General features: G+C 40.8%; 1 protein-coding gene across 9 annotated transcripts in view; it reads left to right on the top strand.

Annotated features, from left to right (window-relative positions):
- Positions 1–415: 415 nt before the first annotated feature.
- VPS13D (vacuolar protein sorting 13 homolog D) overlaps positions 416–17,006 on the top strand; it is an 89,449-nt gene continuing 72,858 nt past the window's right edge. For 4 of the 9 annotated variants that reach the window (XM_071766856.1, XM_071766853.1, XM_071766855.1 and 1 more), the window contains exons 1-19: positions 612–974; positions 3,095–3,265; positions 4,185–4,262; positions 4,384–4,574; positions 4,868–4,948; positions 5,399–5,515; positions 5,728–5,832; positions 6,162–6,332; positions 7,287–7,387; positions 7,655–7,823; positions 8,840–8,932; positions 9,441–9,651; positions 9,808–9,987; positions 10,437–10,567; positions 11,359–11,431; positions 11,952–12,122; positions 12,644–12,774; positions 13,391–13,523; positions 14,741–16,963. In XM_071766856.1, the coding sequence (XP_071622957.1) occupies positions 3,169–3,265; positions 4,185–4,262; positions 4,384–4,574; positions 4,868–4,948; positions 5,399–5,515; positions 5,728–5,832; positions 6,162–6,332; positions 7,287–7,387; positions 7,655–7,823; positions 8,840–8,932; positions 9,441–9,651; positions 9,808–9,987; positions 10,437–10,567; positions 11,359–11,431; positions 11,952–12,122; positions 12,644–12,774; positions 13,391–13,523; positions 14,741–16,963 (4,456 nt within the window). In that variant the 5' untranslated portion in view covers positions 612–974; positions 3,095–3,168. Of the gene's footprint in view, positions 573–608; positions 975–3,094; positions 3,266–4,184; positions 4,263–4,383; positions 4,575–4,867; positions 4,949–5,398; positions 5,516–5,727; positions 5,833–6,161; positions 6,333–7,286; positions 7,388–7,654; positions 7,824–8,839; positions 8,933–9,440; positions 9,652–9,807; positions 9,988–10,436; positions 10,568–11,358; positions 11,432–11,951; positions 12,123–12,643; positions 12,775–13,390; positions 13,524–14,740; positions 16,964–17,006 lie in introns of those variants that run through there. The other 5 variants (XM_071766859.1, XM_071766858.1, XM_071766852.1 and 2 more) reach the window with 4 other exon arrangements.

Below are 17,006 nucleotides of genomic sequence, written 5' to 3'. Positions count from 1 at the left end.
CGGTTCGGTCCGGTCCGGTCCGGTCCGCTCTGCCCGTCCCGTCCCGCCCTGCCCTGCCCTGAGGGGAGCTGCGGACAGACCCTGCAGGCAGGCGCTGAGGGGAGCGGCCGGGACGGACCCGGTCCCGCCTGTCCCGGTCCCGCCTGTCCCGGCCCCGCCTCTCCCGGTCCCGCCTGTCCCGGTCCCGCCTGTCCCGGTCCCGCCTCTCCCGGCCCCGCCTGTCCCGGCCCCGCCCCTCCCGGTCCCGCCCGTCCCGGTCCCGCCCCTCCCGGTCCCGCCCCTCCCGGTCCCGCCTGTCCCGGTCCCGCCCCTCCCGGTCCCGCCTCTCCCGGTCCCGCCCCTCCCGGTCCGGCCCCTCCCGGTCCCGCCCCTCCCGGTCCCGCCCCTCCCGGTCCCGCCTCTCCCGGTCCCGCCCCTCCCTCAGCTCCGCCTCAGGGAGCCGCGGCCCGGCGCACATCGATAGCTCTGCGCTCCCTGCCCAGGCCTCCCGCCGTCGCTTGTCTCAGGGTCGATCGCCGCGCGTCCCGCCCGCCCCCCGCACCCCCGAGGAGCCGGGCGTGAGGAGAACCCAGGTGGGTACCGGCGGGCTGGGGGCGCGAGGCGCTGCGGTACCGGCGGGCCTGGGCCACGCTGTCCTTTTCTCCTGCGTCAGCCTTCGCTCCCCACTCGCTCGATCGCGGCTGCATGGCGCCGGCCCGGCCCCGGGGGCCCCTCCCTGCCTCACGCCCCTTGCCGCGCTCCGCCCCGCCGGTCCGGTCCCGAAAGGGGAGAGGGGCAGCCGCGTCCTCGCTTGTTCCTTCTCCTCGGGGTCTCGGGAGGTTCCCCCGGGCCGGGCTCTGCTCGCTGCCTCCGCCTCAGCCCCGCGGCCGGGCCTGGAGGGGTCTCCTCAGGAGCCGTCTCCTCAGGAGCTCTCCCCGCCTGTCCCCGGCCTCTCCCCGGCTGCCTCAGGGCTCTCTGGGGCCGCCTCAGGCAAGGTGACCTTTTGCTGTGACTCTGACAAGCGCTGTGTGCCAACAGGTCTCCCGTGCCTGTCCTCCCCGCCGTGTGTTTGCTTGCGTGGAAGGGGAGAGGGTGAGCTGTCCTCCCGAGGGCTCCTCCCCGCCCTTTTTTGTGTCCAAGCGGGCGCTGGGTGCAATAAATGTCCCTCTGCACCTTGCTCTGACAGGAGACATCACCCCCCCCGACCCTCAGCTGCCTCTGTCCCCGCTTCTCCAGGGCCCTTCACGGCTTCCCTGTTGGACAAATGACGTCTTTTTTCCAGAAAAAGTGAGGCAGATTTGAGTGAGGTCCTGGTTTGGACTTTGATTCTCATCCTGATAAGGGCTTAGTGTTGCTTTTCTGTTAAGGAAATAAATCTGCTGTCACAGAAAAGAAGTGCTGTGGGTTTCTTCCCAGTGGCACAGCAGTGGACTGTAAAGTGACTAATGTAAAAGCCTTAAAACATAGGAAAGATTCCTAAATAGTTATTTGTGTTCCACAAGTTAAGGTTAAGGTGGTGGTTTATTTTATTTACAGTTCTTATGATGACTTTGGGCATGAAGTTGTTCATGCACTGGAGGTTTTCAGTCACTGGGATGCTAACCAGTTCTGTGCTTCTGAAGTTTTTGTCGAGATCTCTCCTCAGATTTGGCTCCTAACACCTATAAATTTCTGCCTTTATTATTTTTTTAAGAGTAATGGGAGGATGATTGCTCTATTTGTGCTTATTTGAAACTTCAGCTTTCCTGTCAGCTTCATTAGAATAAAAACCTACGATGTAAAGTGTTGGTCCCATGTGTATGAATGCTTGGTCTTTATTCTGTGGAATAATGTAATTGCTTTGGGAAAATGTTGGGAAATTTTACCAGGATAAAAATGTTAAGCATGTCTAAGGTGAAGATATGCTTTATTTGCATGTAACTTCCCTCTGTTATTTATGAAGTTTGTGTTTCATCCTATTTGACAGGATAGTTTCACTTTTCAGCCTTTAGAAAAAGCATTTCATTATTTACTTAATTCTGGTTATAGGACTTAACTGTATTAGCAAAATATTTTCATTGCCTTTTTTTAAAGGAAAAGAAGTCTTAAGTGTGATGGCCCAAAATTTAACCTTCTTATGGGAAAATTCTGAATTTTAATGTCAAATTTAAAATGCAACTCTTGAAGCCATTATTTTTTTCTCTTGTCAGATGCCAGTAAGTCTGACATGTCTTGCCTTTAAGACTCCATCACATACACTTGTTTACTACAAACAGGACTGCTGCATTTACTCTGCTCCAGCCACAAGATGTGGCCTGCATGCTTTTTTTCTTACTCTAGCAACACACTTGTAATAATGCCCTTGCAGAACCTAATGGGAGTTTTGCAATTCACTGGTTAACAGCTTGAACAGGGACTTTTAATGGTCTGATTGCCACTTAAGTTGAAATAGAAATGGTTGGAGAAGGTTATGAGGGGGAAGGTTTGCATGTGGGAGCAGAGTTGCCTCTCTGCTGTAGCATTATTTCCCTCCTGGATGCAGTAATCTATGGTATCACTTTGAAAGCCTGTTAGAGTAACTGTTGATGAGCTATTTATGGGACTTATATCTGATTACCTCCCACATGTACACTCCTCCCAAAAAAAGAGGTTTGAGCAGGGTGAGTTGTTTCACAGATATCGTACAAGAATCCTACAGAAATGCAGTCAGGGGTGCTGGGCTGTCAGGTTAGACCAGGCTTCCAAAACCAGAGTGCTGGCAATTTGAATAAAAAGTTGGCAGTAGAAGATGAGGAGGCCAATGCAAAACTACTTCAGATTAATGTCAAATTTTAGTCTTCCCTTTACTGGAAGGGAATTGTAGATTGGACTTGTTGATTATTGCAACAAAATGTTGGTTTTTTGATTAGAAGAACGGTGAAAAAATGAACTTAGTTTGCAACTGGGAGTGGTCTGGAATCAAAGTCCTATATAGAAGTCTGAGTTGAGACTTAAGCATTTTTAAAGGTAGAAACCAAGCTTGGTGTTTTTGCTGGTTTTTAGATTAATTACAGTAAGGCTGAGGGGGGTGGGCAATTTCAGCTGTGCTGAGAGTGTATTTCACACAGTCACATTCTTCATGTTTTTTTTCTTTCAGAGCGAGAGTGTAATTATGGAACAGAGATCCAGAAAATGACAGAAAAACATTAGTTGCTCTCTTCTAGGACAGTCATGTTGGAAGGGTTGGTAGCCTGGGTCCTCAACACCTATTTGGGCAAATATGTCAATAACCTGAACACTGACCAACTTTCAGTTGCTCTTCTAAAGGGTGAGGCTTTGGAGTATGTTCTGTAGTGTTTTCATACTGTGATTTAAAAAAAAATATTACCTTGTCATAATAATTGGAAGGTGGAATAGAAGAAGGATCACTTAATATTGGTTTTCATGTTTATATAAACTGTTTTTAATACAGAGTTTTGTGCTAGCATTTTACAATCAATATTAAGTTCTCTTGTGTTCCTTTCTTTGTTGCTTTTAATCAACACTGCTAAACCAATTTGTATAAAACTTTTAAAAGTATGGTTAGTATATTTTATCAGTATATTTAATTTATGTAATATCTGAGTGTTGTTTCTCTTTAGTACTATTCAGTAACTTCCCTGTTGAGGGAGTGTGGCAGGAGGTGTTCTGAAAGCTTTACCTCTCATGGTTTGGTACTAGTAGTTACTCTTCTGTAATTAAGACTTCTGGTTTCTTTCATATCATGCTCACGAGTCTTGTACTTTTACAGAGTCCACAAATCATACCTTTCTAATTTACCTTCTGCTGCTGTTGTTTGGTCTTTCTGGAGAGAGAGTTTTTTGTAATGCTTCAAAACATATTTGTGCATGCTTTTTGTAACAGTGAGAAAATACCTGGAAGTACCTTTTTTTGAAAGACAATGAGGAGAAGCTTTCTCCTTGGTTACAGCAAAGTTCAGATGTAAAACCTTGCAGATATTGGCTTCTAGATGACTTCCTCAAATAGTCTGAGCAGGTGGCATCAGAAAGTTACCTAGTATATTAAATAACCATTTCAGTTAGTTGTAGCACAACTTGAAGCCATAGTTTGTCTGTTTTCATAAAATACCTTTTTTTTTTTTTTCCTTTAAAACATGATGCTAGTCATTTCAGGCTTATAATGTTCAAGTTGTCATTCTTTTACATAATTTTGTTTACTGAATTGTCTTTTTTTTCCGTTCTGTATAGGTGCTGTTGAATTGGAAAACTTGCCACTAAAGAAAGATGCCTTGAAGGAACTGGAATTACCATTTGAAGTAAAGGCAGGTTTGTATTTTGCTTGTGTGTGCAGGACAAATGTTTATAAGCAGGTTTATTTCAGGTTTTCCACAGGTGATAAAGTGTGTTTCCACAGGAATCTGATGGCATCTCTGCTTTTTATATCTAGGTTTCATTGGCAAGATAACACTCCAGATACCTTTTTATCGCCCACATGTGGATCCATGGGTGATATCTGTCTCAAAACTGCACTTAATTGGTGCACTGGAGAAAAAAGATGATTTTGATGAGGAAAGGGAGAAGTTGCAAGAAAGAGAACGCAAGAAAGCCCTTCTTCTGGCACTTGAAGAAAAATGGAAAGTGAGTCACACTTGTCTTTCATGGTGAATAAATAAATAGCTATGGTGGATGGATCACATTTAAGCTTCCTAACAAGTAGGAGAACAAATGTATAGAAAACTAAGTTAGAATTTTTGGTTCATAGTGCAGTTTCTGCCCCACCCCTCTGATGTGGTTTTTCCCACCTATGTTGGATACTGAAACCATCTTTTTTTCCTGTTCCCTGTTAACAGTAATTTCAGTGTAACAAAGTATTTTGTTTCCTAGCTGATGTTTCCGTTGTGGTTAATGTTTATTCCCATTTTCTTTTTTAGAAAGAACGACAACAGAAAGGGGAATCTTACTGGTACTCAGTTACTGCATCTGTGGTCACAAGAATTGTAGAAAACATTGAAGTAAGCCTTTGCATTGTAGAGCTTTTCCCACTTGCTGAGAGTAACCTGTGTTCACTCTGCTTCACAGGGTGTAGTCCTCAGAAAAGAAATGTGTAAATCAAAGGTAGATATTTGGCAGAGGACAGGCCCTTTTCAGACTGAACCTTCACAACTTGGGGCTTAAGTCAGGACACATACACTGTCTTGTGAAAGTGGGTAGTTGTTTTGGAAAGAAGGGCAGGGACTGTGGTGGTATCTGGGGAGAAAATAGGAGCAGAGAATGAAAAAAACAGAAGTGAGGAATGGGATTTCTCTGGGGTCTAAATAACTGCCAGAAATCTGTTGGAGAACTGCAGAAAATAAACACTACATTGCTTCAGTGTTGGTGAATATTCCTGCTGTCCACTCTAAGGATGTAAACAGTTGCCTCTAGTAATGTTTTTTTGTTGTTTTTTTTTTTTTCCTGTCTAGTTAAAAATTCAAGATGTCCACTTGAGGTTTGAGGATGGTGTCACAAATCCCTTGCAGCCCTTTGCTTTTGGCGTATGCATCAAAAATGTATCAATGCAAAACGCGGTGTTTGAACCAGTAAGTGTAACCTTTTGTGCAGGGCCTCGGGGCAGCTGTGGTGCTGTGCTTTATGGTGCTAATGAGTATTTAGTAAAATGTGTGGCATTTTGGTAGTATTCTGGTTATTGTAATAAATTGATTCTGGGCATTTCGTGTTGTCTATTGAATATGTAGGACTGAAAGCTCCATGGCACGTGGTGTGTGACCTTGACATTCTTTTTCTGCTTCAGGTTGAGAAGCTGATGAGGAAAAAGCAGTTGGATGTTGCTGACTTCAGTGTTTATTGGGATACAAACTCCACCTTATTGGGTGACCTGCCTCCTGGCCAGCTACAGGTATGAGAGAGACTTTGCATATGGAAGAGAGATTGGTGGTGGTGATGGTCTTCTGTCTGTATTGCAGACACAACTGACTCTGGAATTTATTGGATTTGGTGCTTTTAAGAGCAACAGAAGTTTATGGTTTCATGCTGTCATCATAGGACACGTGCAGCCCATGCTGTGCTGTAAAATACCTTGTTTTACTCTTGAGAGAGCATGTTTAAGACTTGTTTCTTTCATGGACTGCCATGCTAATGAAGTCTATTTTAGTATATGAAAGCTTGGTATCCTAATGATTGCTGTGGATTCCTTTCCTATGGAATAAATCTGTTTATAATCCACAGGAAGCGATGGATAAAAGTATGGAAAGTCGTGACCACAATTACATCATGGAACCTGTTTGCACCTCTGCTCTTCTGAAGAGAAACTGTTCTAAGGAGCCCTTGAGGTCACGCCAGAGTCCACGACTTGAGTGTGATATTCAGTTTGAGACTATACCCTTGAAGCTTTCACAGGTAAACACCAACCACCCTCATTCAACTCATTTCAGCCTCTGAGTCTGTTGAGAAGCAGGGAAAATGAGGCCATCACAAACTGTTTGCTTGTTGTCTGAGACTGTCTCTGTTCTGAACCAGTCAGGCTTCAAGATGGCTCTAGTAGCTACGTGCTGGATTGCCCACTGCTTCATCATCAGTTTCTAATAAAATAACTGAATCAAGAAGATACAGCTTTGCTTTTTGGTTATCACACTGCTTACAAATCCAAATCTGTAGTTTGACATAGTGTATTTTTTACTTCCTATATATTACAGCTGGTGTTTTTATGTCAGTGCTTCTGAAGATTCTGCTGATAAAGCCTTGAATTGCTTATCTCTGAGAAAACAGTTGCTGATTCAAGCAGTGAAATACCTGTAGGGGTCACAAAACTGCTAGTTTTTGTAACAGCTTAAATGCAAATGATGTAGCATAAAATGATACTTTCTTAAAGATTTTGTTTTAGAGGCAACTGAAAGGGATATACTAAAGAAGTTCGTTTCAACACCAAGAATTCAAAATTATTTGATTATTTTACTGCAACTGATTGTTGCAAAAAAAAAAAAAAAAAAAGTTTTTTTATTTACAGTAGTGACAGGAGGAATGGACATCACAGAATTCCAGACTGGTTTTGGTTGTTAGGGACTTTTAAAACTCAGCCAGTTTGCTCCAAGCTTCACCCATCCTGGCCTTGAACACTGCCAGGAACAGGGCAGCCACAGCTTCTCTGGGCAACCTGGGCCAGGCTCTCACCAGCCTCATCATGAAGAATTTCATCCCTAAATCTGCTATAGAATGTGCTATAGTGGCTGATCCTAGGCTGATGGAAGGAGTTAAACTAAGCCTAGGGTTGTTCTTGTGTTTGTTTTATTGCTGCTTTGCTTTGGAAGGCACTCCCAAATTGCCTAATTGGTCTGTATAATGTTTCATTAACAGATGCAGTACCAGCAGATCATGGGATTTTTAAAGGAATTGGCTAGAAAGGAACGACAGCTGAAATTCAGGAAGTGGAGACCAAAGGTTACAGTAACAGAGAAGTAAGTATGTCTGCATGTATGGTGGTGCTAATTAAAAACCACACTAGGGAGACTAGAATGAAGACAAATATAAAGAGCTAGAAAACAGTCATTTATTAGAGTTTGTAATACTGGTCACCTGGGTGACCAGTCACCCCCTTCATTCCCTGAACCTCTTTTGGACATTTCACCAGTTAGACATACACTTGTTTTTTATTTTCTTAAATACTGCTAATACATGAAGTTGAAATGTTAAATGCTAATGCAATAAATTAAAAAATGTTGCAGCTGCAGGGAGTGGTGGATCTTTGCTCTGAATGCCAACATTGCAGAGATCAGGGAGCAGAGACAACGCTCCACCTGGGGCTTTGCCTTGCGTCGGGCCCGAGATGCAGTCTCTTACACTGACATGTACTACAGCAAGCTGAAAGGGGAGCCACTCTCTACTACAGAGCAGGTATTTGGGGTTCCTACAGTACTGATGAATCAGCTGATATCTGATTTGTTCAATCTTCTCAAATTTTAAACCCAGCCTGGTTGAGTAACGTCTCCAGTTTTACTGCAGCACATTTCCAGTTCACAGTCTGTCTTCTGACCACAGCTGAGTTTGTAGTGCTTGAGGCCTGGGTTTGTGGGAGGTGTGTGTGCAGCAGGGTTCTTGTGCTTTTGTTTCACTCTGCAAAAAGCTTTTTTGAACTGTGACTGGTTTTCACCAAAAATAGCATTAACTCTCATAGAATGCTCATGTCAATCTGTAACATGCTTTCTTTACTCATCCTCTCTGTAGACTCAAATGTATTTAAGTAAGAGAATGTGTCAGGTCACCCATATGGTTGGGTAGGTACTGTGGGGAAAATTGTGTTTGGGGGTGCTTTGTGGTTTTATTATTTTTTCACAGTTGTGTTTGGGATGAAGAACTTAGGGGCCAAGTGGCCCTAATGAGCTGTGACCTTCTTTAGAAAGAAAGAAACCCTCTGGATAGCTGCTTTTTGTCTTTAGATGTATTGGGACTTCCTTGTTGAATCCATTCAGGGCAGTTAGGACAGGCACCTGTCCTAACTACAGGTGTGATTCTGTGGATACACTTGAATCTTGTGTTATTTAGACATGAGCTGTAGGAGGAGGTCAGTGTGCTGGAAATTCTGAAGTATCTGGGAATCCAGCTCATGTTGTTTTCAGCAGACCTGTAAAACCTAACAAGGGCAGTGCCATTGGACTAGAAAAATGTCTTTTGCTTTCTTGTTCTGTGATACATTTTTTAGACTTGGGTGAATTATAAGCTTTCACAAACAACTTCTTAATTAGTACAGAGAAGACAACATGTCTGTATAACTGAATAGGACTGCTACCTTGTCCTGATTTATCCAGTTAATTTGTTCTGTGAATCCCTCATTCAGTGCAGATGTTTGATATGTTTGAACAAGATGTTATACTCTTAGTGCAGTTACTTTACCTTTTTTTTTGTCTTTTCAGGCAGAAATGGATCGTATAGAGGATGAGCAAACCTATGAAGAGTTGAAGATACTGTGTGAGATTGTTCATGACAACTTCCATGACATAGCTGAGGTGAGGAACATGCTGCATACAGGACAGTATTTGAAATTTTTAGGTGAATTATTCTGAGGTGTTGTGTTGTGTTCTGCTGGAGTGTATTAACATGTGTCTGAATATTTTCCCAGAGTAAATAAATGACAAGTGAGCCTCATGGCAATGGCTTTCTGAGCACACTTCATGAAATACAGACTAGTTTCTGTAGCAGTACAGTGTCTCTCAAATGCAGTTGTTAAAATTTAGAGCTGTTCTATGATGTCAAGGGGTGACTTTTTTGTTTACTGTTTCTAGACTAAGATTTAAATCATGCCAGATGAATGATTATGCAGCAGTTAACCAATGCTATGTTTTGTTTCTCTGCTGCTGCTCTCCTAATTGGGTGTGCATTGATTGAAAATATCACTGCTGAAAAGTGCTGTGTAAATAGAAGATGGAATTGTGTTTTTATTGTGATATTTTTGTATCTTGTGATATTCTTTCACTTGTGAGCAGTAACATTCAGGTATTCCATGTTCAAACACAGAGTGTTAAAGAGCCTTTTCCTGATTCCCATGGGGGTTCCCCTGCTGGAGAATCTGCACATGGAAGTGGCACTGGAATGCTGCAGTATCTCCAGTCCTGGTTTCCTGGCTGGGGAGGTTGGTATGGATATGCTCAGCAAACATATGAAGGTGAACCTTTTGAAGGGCTGCTGCCAGACCCAAAGGAGCAGTGGAATCCAGAAGATATACTAGGTATGGAAAAAGAGGGGGTTCTGTTTTTTTTTAAGGCTGTGAAGGAAATCTTTATTTGAAAATTCAGATAAATTTTTTGGTCTTCAGTAGCCTTCCAGAACCTTGACTTGTTTAATGCATTTTTGTGTGGCTTTTTTGTTTCTTTTTCTTAATTAGGTGCAGATGATTTTTTTGATCCTGCTGCAGATGCTTCTAGCATGAATACCTTTACAAAGAGAGATCATGTTTTTGCTAAATTAAATCTACAGTTGCAGGGTGGCTCTTTCACTCTGTTGCATAAGAAGAAGAAAGTGGTGCATGCTGAGGAGACTGCTTTTATGCAGCTGGAGTTTTCAGGTATTAAGTCAAATTCTCTTCTTCCTCAAAAAAGACCAGAGCTGTGTCTGTCTTCAGACTTTCCTTTGGTTTTTGTTTTAATTGTCTAAATTACTATCCTGAAACAAAGTTCAAAATGAAGATATAGAAACAGTTCACAGAAATTGATGTATCAAGTGAAAATAAGTTTTTCTCTTCAGAGGTATGAGTCCAACATAGGAATTTAATTTTAGGCAGTGTTATGCATGAAAGAAGGATCCATATAGAAATATGTGAAAATATAGAAATATTCACAATCTTTGTCATGTATTCCAAATTCCCATGCTGAAATTCTTTAATAGAAATCAATATACATATAATCACTTCCAGAAGACTTGCTTGTTGGACAATAATTTGTTAGCTGTAAAATTTAAATAAAATCTGTGCTGTTTGCTAAAGATATAAAAGCATGTTCTGTGTTTATGTTCCAGGTGTAAAGATCTTAGCAGAATCCCTTCCTCGCAGAAATTCTTCCCTTCTCAAAGTCCAGCTTGGGGGTCTTTTTCTGAGAGATTTGGCAACAGAAGGAACTATATTTCCTGTTCTTGTTTTCCCAAATCCTGTAAGTGGAAAAAACCTCTTTAACTTACTGTGTAGGATGCATAAGTGTGCATGAAAATAGGTCCAAAATAGTTCCAAGTGTGCATGAAAATAGTTATGCTCCAAAACTCAGTACCCCCTTTTCTTGGTGAAAAAAGAGAACACAAAAATATAACACAAAAGTCTTGAAGAAATCAATTTCTTCTTTTTGAACTTTTCCAAGGATCATTTGTAGAGCTCTCTGTTGTTTGCCTCATCTGTCTGTAGTTTTATTTCAAGAGTTATGTTGGTGGGGAAGAAGATAATTTGTTACACAAAACATGATTTGTGGAACAATGAGCATTGCTGCTTAATTAGTGTTATTTTTTTTTCTTTATCATAGAGCTCATTGCTCCCAGGAAGTTTTATTTCACCTGTGTATTGTTACATTAGAAGCAGGAGGACAAAACTTTTAAAATTTTCTTCCTAATGAATTGCTGAAAAGATCTCAACTATCTCTTGTGGGCAAATAAAATTTGAATTTAATTCCATGGGAATTTCCTGTGCATTTTGTACTTCATAATTTATAGAGAACTGGCTGAAATTTGAACTTCAGTCTGTCTGCCACATGAGTAGATAGCATGAGCTTCTTGGGCATACTGAATTCTCTTGTTTGGCTACATCTAGGAAAAAATCATGTAATAATCTAAGAGTAAACATTTAATGCACCTATAAAGTAACCACAAGACTGATATTGAAAAGGCTTTTGTGCCTGTATCAGGTGGGTTGGTTGATTTTATCTGAAACAATCTTTTTCTTTTGACTTCTTTTCAGCAAAAAGAGGTTGGCTGCATGTCTTCCATTGGACTCCAGAGTTTCTGCTCAGAAATGACTAATCAGCACTCTGGTAAAGATTTCATTTTGTGTTTGATGATAACAAGCACATGAGAGAATTCTTACAAAGAAGAGATTTCATAGCTGTGTACCTAGAGTTTCAATTCATGCCAATGTTTCCAGTAAACAGTAAAGATAAAATTATAGAAGCTTTGTTCAGACATAAGGGTGCAAGCAAGGTGACTTTAAAGAAAGTGAGTAATAAAAAATATATTTTAAGACAATAGGAGTTGCACTTGCTCTTTGTCTTGATTTAAAAAAAGGAAAAAAATGGTAGAAGTTCAGCATTAGGATCCCAGAACTGAAAATGGGATTTGTATGTACAAATACCTTGAGTTCTGTTGGTTGTAGCAGAAGCTGCTCATAAAATCTGCTTTACTGTTACTAAAGAATTTTCAGGCAGGTACAACTTTCCTGGCAGTACCAACTAAAAATAAGTTATTAAATGCTTTGGGGTGTGTTTTTTTTATTTTGTCTGTGTGTTTGGTTTGGTTTCTTAAAGAACTGCTTTTTGTAACTCATTCTTTGTTCAGTTGCAGATCCTGATGCCCCAGTTTTTGAGATGCTTTATGAAAGAAACCCAATCCACAGCAACTTTGAGAGGCGCCTGGAAGTCAGTACCAGACCTCTAAATATTATTTACAATCCACAAGCCATTAAGAAAGTAGCTGACTTCTTCTACAAGGGAAAGGTTCATACCTCAGGTTAACCTTTAATGTGTTTCTTTTTGTGGGATTGGGGTTTTTTTGGTGGTACTATGTATTATTTTTTTCATTGTTAGAAATAAGCACTAATCAAAGAATCTGGGCTTCTAAGAACTGTGAGTTGTAGGAGTCTGGTACCTGAGCCTGTAAGAGTATAAAGTGACCTCCTTTGCAATTTTAGTAACTTGTTAAGCATTGCACTAATTTAACATTTAGTCAGAATTTCCTCTCTAATGCTTATCACCCTCTCTGTCTCTCAGATTAAGTAAATCAGATTGAAAATCTGTCAAAGAGCAGAAAAAGGCTTAGGAAGTGTTTTTTTGGTGGGATTGCTTGGTTTTTGCCTAGATGCTTCCTTTTTTCTGTAAAGCAACCTGATGTGTACAGTCCAGGGCTTGCCACTGCTGTGTTTTCTGTATTTTACTGGTAAAATTTACAGTAGATCCTTTCTTTTTTCATTTTCCTGATTCAATAACAAATGAACAAAATTATACCTAGTTTGTTTTGTATTTCTTATGCAGGTTTTGGATATCAGTCTGAGTTAGAGGCAAGGGTGGCTGAGGCTGCCAGAAGACAGTACAACAAGCTGAAAATGCAGACAAAAGCTGAAATCAGGCAAACTATTGATCGTTTGTTAGTAGGAGACTTCATTGTAAGTTTTTGCTCCCTAAATATTTATGTGGGCTTTTTTGCCTTATGTTTTAGGACTTGAAGCTTGAAGGAGTTGGGTTTTGGGATTTTTTGTTCATTTACATGGTGTTCTTCTTAAGAAAGTGGGGAGTTCTGCATGGGTTACTGTAGCTTTCCTTTTGCTGCCCTGCAAACCACAGTGGTTCATGGGAGATTAGCACTGGCTGTTCTTACTGGCTCCAGTGTGCATTGGAGCTCTGCTATGTCAAATTTATTAATTTTTTGTGTAATTTATTTAAAGATTATATTCTAAATTTAAAAATTGTTCTGCCTTGGTGGTTTCCAAGTAATCATCATGAATCTCTTTGGAGTTAGATAAATTGATGCAAGAGAGCTGCATCTTGGTATGGAAAGCTGCTCCTCCTGAAAATGTCTCTTCATTGGCTGCAATAGGAGTCTGTGGTTTAACAAGGTGTCAAACTTTAGTATGGCTGAAATTTTTTAATACTAACTTCAGGTGAAAAAGTGGTGAAGTAGATAGATTTGTCTGACATGTTTGTTTTTCATTTTTGTTTCTTTTTGTATGTGAGGGGAACCTGTCTCTTGTGTGCTATTACTTCCTTCTTCTTGACTTTCAGGAAAACAGCAAAAGCTGGACTGTGTGCCTTGATATTTCTGCCCCTCAAGTGATCTTTCCTGATGATTTCAAATTTGTGGATCCTGTGTTAGTTGTTGTAGATCTGGGAAGAATATTACTCACCAATTCTCAAGGTCTGATCTATAATTATTGCAGCTTTGCTTTTCTTTGCACCTTCTAGAAGTTCCTTAGTCTACATAGAAAGAAGAGATGTCTTAAGGCTATTTCCCCTATACATACAGTTTCACATAATGATTTTGCTACTATAAAAAAATAATTTTGATTGATATACAATTTTAAAAATTATCAGGGGGGAGTTGTTGGGGTTTTTTTCTTTTTGATTTGTTGGGAATTTGAGGTTGTTTTGGCATTAACTTTTAAAATAAAGGCTCCACTGTGATATCTTGCACCTCTTGAAGGCTGTGAACAGATGGGAAGATGGTGCATCAGGCACTTTACCAGAGAGATGAATTTGGCTTAGAGTGGTGTGAGTTTCAGCTGTGAGCAGTGAAAATGTGCTTTGAATAAGCCATCTAATTTTGGAGTCACATGGATCTCTGTTCTTAGCACATGCATCTGTAGCTATCTGAAGAAAAATGAAAATTGGTGGTTTTGTTTGCTTCAAAAGTAAAGATCACAGATTAACAAGCAAATCCTTTCCTTTCAGGAAAATTAAAAAGATAGTGTGGTGGAACTTGTACATTAAATTAGACTTGCTTAAAATCTAGCTGAGCTGTATTTTGTGTGAGGAGATGTTAAAAAAATTGTTGAAGAGAGCTGTGGTATTCTTTTTTTTTTTTTTTTTAAAGTACAGCTATAGAATGAGCTGTTAGTGGTGTGGGGGAAGTTGAGGTGTCAGCCCAAAATTATCTACAGTGAAATATTTCTACTCTGGGTATCTTTGCTTTATGGAATAAAAAAATCCTTTTCATAGGATAATAGAATAAATGTTTGCATTATGCAATAAGATTAATTGGACAAAAGCTTCTGATCTTAAATATATTACAGTTAATAGCTCTTACTTTTCAGTTACTTTTGAGGAGTTTGAGATTGCAAGAAGGGAGGGTTTTTTAAGCAACTTGATTAAAAGTAAATCTGATAATATTAAGTGGTTTGGAAATATGGAATAGTGTCTTTTGATAGATTCTGTGATGCATTGTAACTGACATCTGCATCTGTGTTAAAGAAGTGGATTTTCTGTTGAAAAAATGTGGGAATGGAAGGAGGAAAGGACAGTTCTGGGTGTACTTCATGTTTAAAAAATAGGATCAGGTAACGATGGGAAATGATGGTGGGGGAGAATACTTTTGCTTTTATTTGTTTGCTTACTATTATTTTCTTTAATTCACAGAAGAATCCAAAAGGAGTGCAGATAATTTTTCTTCAGATACCAATGAGCTGAGTGATGAAGAATATAAAACACCACTTGCAACTCCTCCCAATACTCCACCACCAGAATCTGACACTAACAGTGGCATCAAAATGTCTGAAATCACCGGAGTAGAAATCAGTGAAGAGCAGCTGCAAGCACACTTAATGAGTAAAAAAATGTATGAGAGATACACACTTTCATTTATGGACCTGCAGATCATGGTGGGGCGGGTGAAGGACAACTGGAAACATGTTCAGGACAGTGATGTGGGTCCCACTCATGTGGTGGAAAAATTCAATGTCCACCTGCAGCTGGAACGCAGACTGATTTACACCTCTGACCCTAAATACCCAGGAGCTGTTCTGTCTGGCACCCTGCCAGACTTGAAAATTCATATCAATGAGGACAAAATCCTGGCTCTGAAGAACTGTTGTTCCCAGCTGAGTAAATCTGAAACAAAACCATCTGATGCCCTGCATCTAGGGAAAGACAAAATCTTTGCAGAGGTTGACCAGCTTGGCAGTTTGCACGACTCTGTAGTGAATCTAACACAGAGTGTTGTCATGCTGGAGCAGCACACCAGGGAAGTTCTTGTGGAGTCTCAGCTGCTTTTGGCTGAGTTCAAAGTCAACTGCATGCAGCTGGGTGTTGAGAGCAACGGGCGATACATCTCTGTGCTCAAAGTTTTTGGCACTGATGCCCATTTTGTGAAGAGGCCATATGATGCAGAAGTGTCCCTGACTGTCCATGGCCTGTTGCTTGTTGATACGATGCAAACATATGGAACAGATTTTGATCTCTTGATGGCTTCCCATAAGAATCTGAGTTTTGATGTGCCAACGGGAAGCCTTCGAGACAGCAGGGCTCAGTCTCCAGTGTATGGACCACATGATGCACGTCCTGTGGATGTAGGAAGTTTAGCAGAGAGAAGCACTGCAGCCTCAAATACTTCATCTGGTAACAATGGGAAAGATCAGGAGTCCCTGATAAGATTAGAGTATCAGTTTGTGAGTGCAGAATGCCCATCCATGAATTTGGATAGCAGTCTGCAGGTGATCTCTCTGCAGGTGAACAACCTGGATATCATCCTTAATCCAGAGACCATAGTTGAACTGATTGGGTTTCTCCAGAAATCTTTCCCAAAGGAGAAGGAAGATTCCAGTCCTCAGCCTTTGGTAGCTGACTTGGAAAGAGATTGGAGGGAACAGGAAACCTTCCAGTCTACTTATGCACAGAACACAGAGGTAGCAGTTGATATTCACTGGCTAAATGTCCTCCTTCTCAGGACAGTTGGCATGACAAATGGAGAGAAATATGGCAGAAAAATTGCAACAGCCAGTATTGGTGGCACCAAGGTCAATGTCTCCATGTGTGGTAAATTTGATGTAAATGGCTCTCTGGGATGCCTTCACCTTATGGATCTAACACAAGATAGTGTAAAGAACCAGTATGTTGTCAGCATAGGGAACACAGTAAGGTATGAAAATCTCATTGGGGATGTAGATTATTTTGAATCTTTATTCTTTAGGCTTGATGATGGGAATAGTCTTCCAGATGCCCTAAGTTTCACTTTGACAGAAAAATCAAAAGAGGAGTGTTCTCTCAACCTCAAAATGGCCTCCTTACACTACAACCACTCAGCTAAATTTTTGAAAGAACTGACTCTGTCAATGGATGAACTGGAGGAGAATTTCTGCAGCATGCTGAAAAGTGCAGCTTCCAAAGTCACCACAGTCTTGGCAACTAAAACTGCTGAATACAGTGAAATGGTTTCTCTGTTTGATACAACACCACGATCAAGAGATGTTGCCAACCTAGAAGATAATGAAGGATATGCATTTGGAGCACAACCACTCAAAACTGATACTATTAAGCTTATATTAAATGTAAACATTGAATCCCCAATTGTCTCAATACCTCGAAAGCCTGGTAGCTCTGAACTGCTTGTAGGTCATCTGGGACAAATATGCATTCAGAATTTTGTACCAGGAGAAGATGAATCTAAAAATGATAGACTGCAAGTTGAAATTAAAGATATTAAACTGTATTCTTTGAATAGCAGTCAATTTACAAGCAAGAAGGAGCCTGCAAGTGAAGTGTCTCATGGGCTGCATTCTTCCTCAGGTCCTGGCAGTGTTAATAGTCAGGAAGAATCCCATTTTACTCGTCATGACTTCTTTGAATCATTACATAAAGGTCATGGTATGTTAATTGGAGGACCCTTAATTGTTTTATATGTGTAATA

This window comes from Heliangelus exortis, chromosome 23, assembly GCF_036169615.1.
Source record: "Heliangelus exortis chromosome 23, bHelExo1.hap1, whole genome shotgun sequence".
In the NCBI taxonomy this organism is placed as follows: Eukaryota; Metazoa; Chordata; class Aves; order Apodiformes; family Trochilidae; genus Heliangelus; species Heliangelus exortis.
This window is presented reverse-complemented; position numbering and strand designations above follow the sequence as displayed.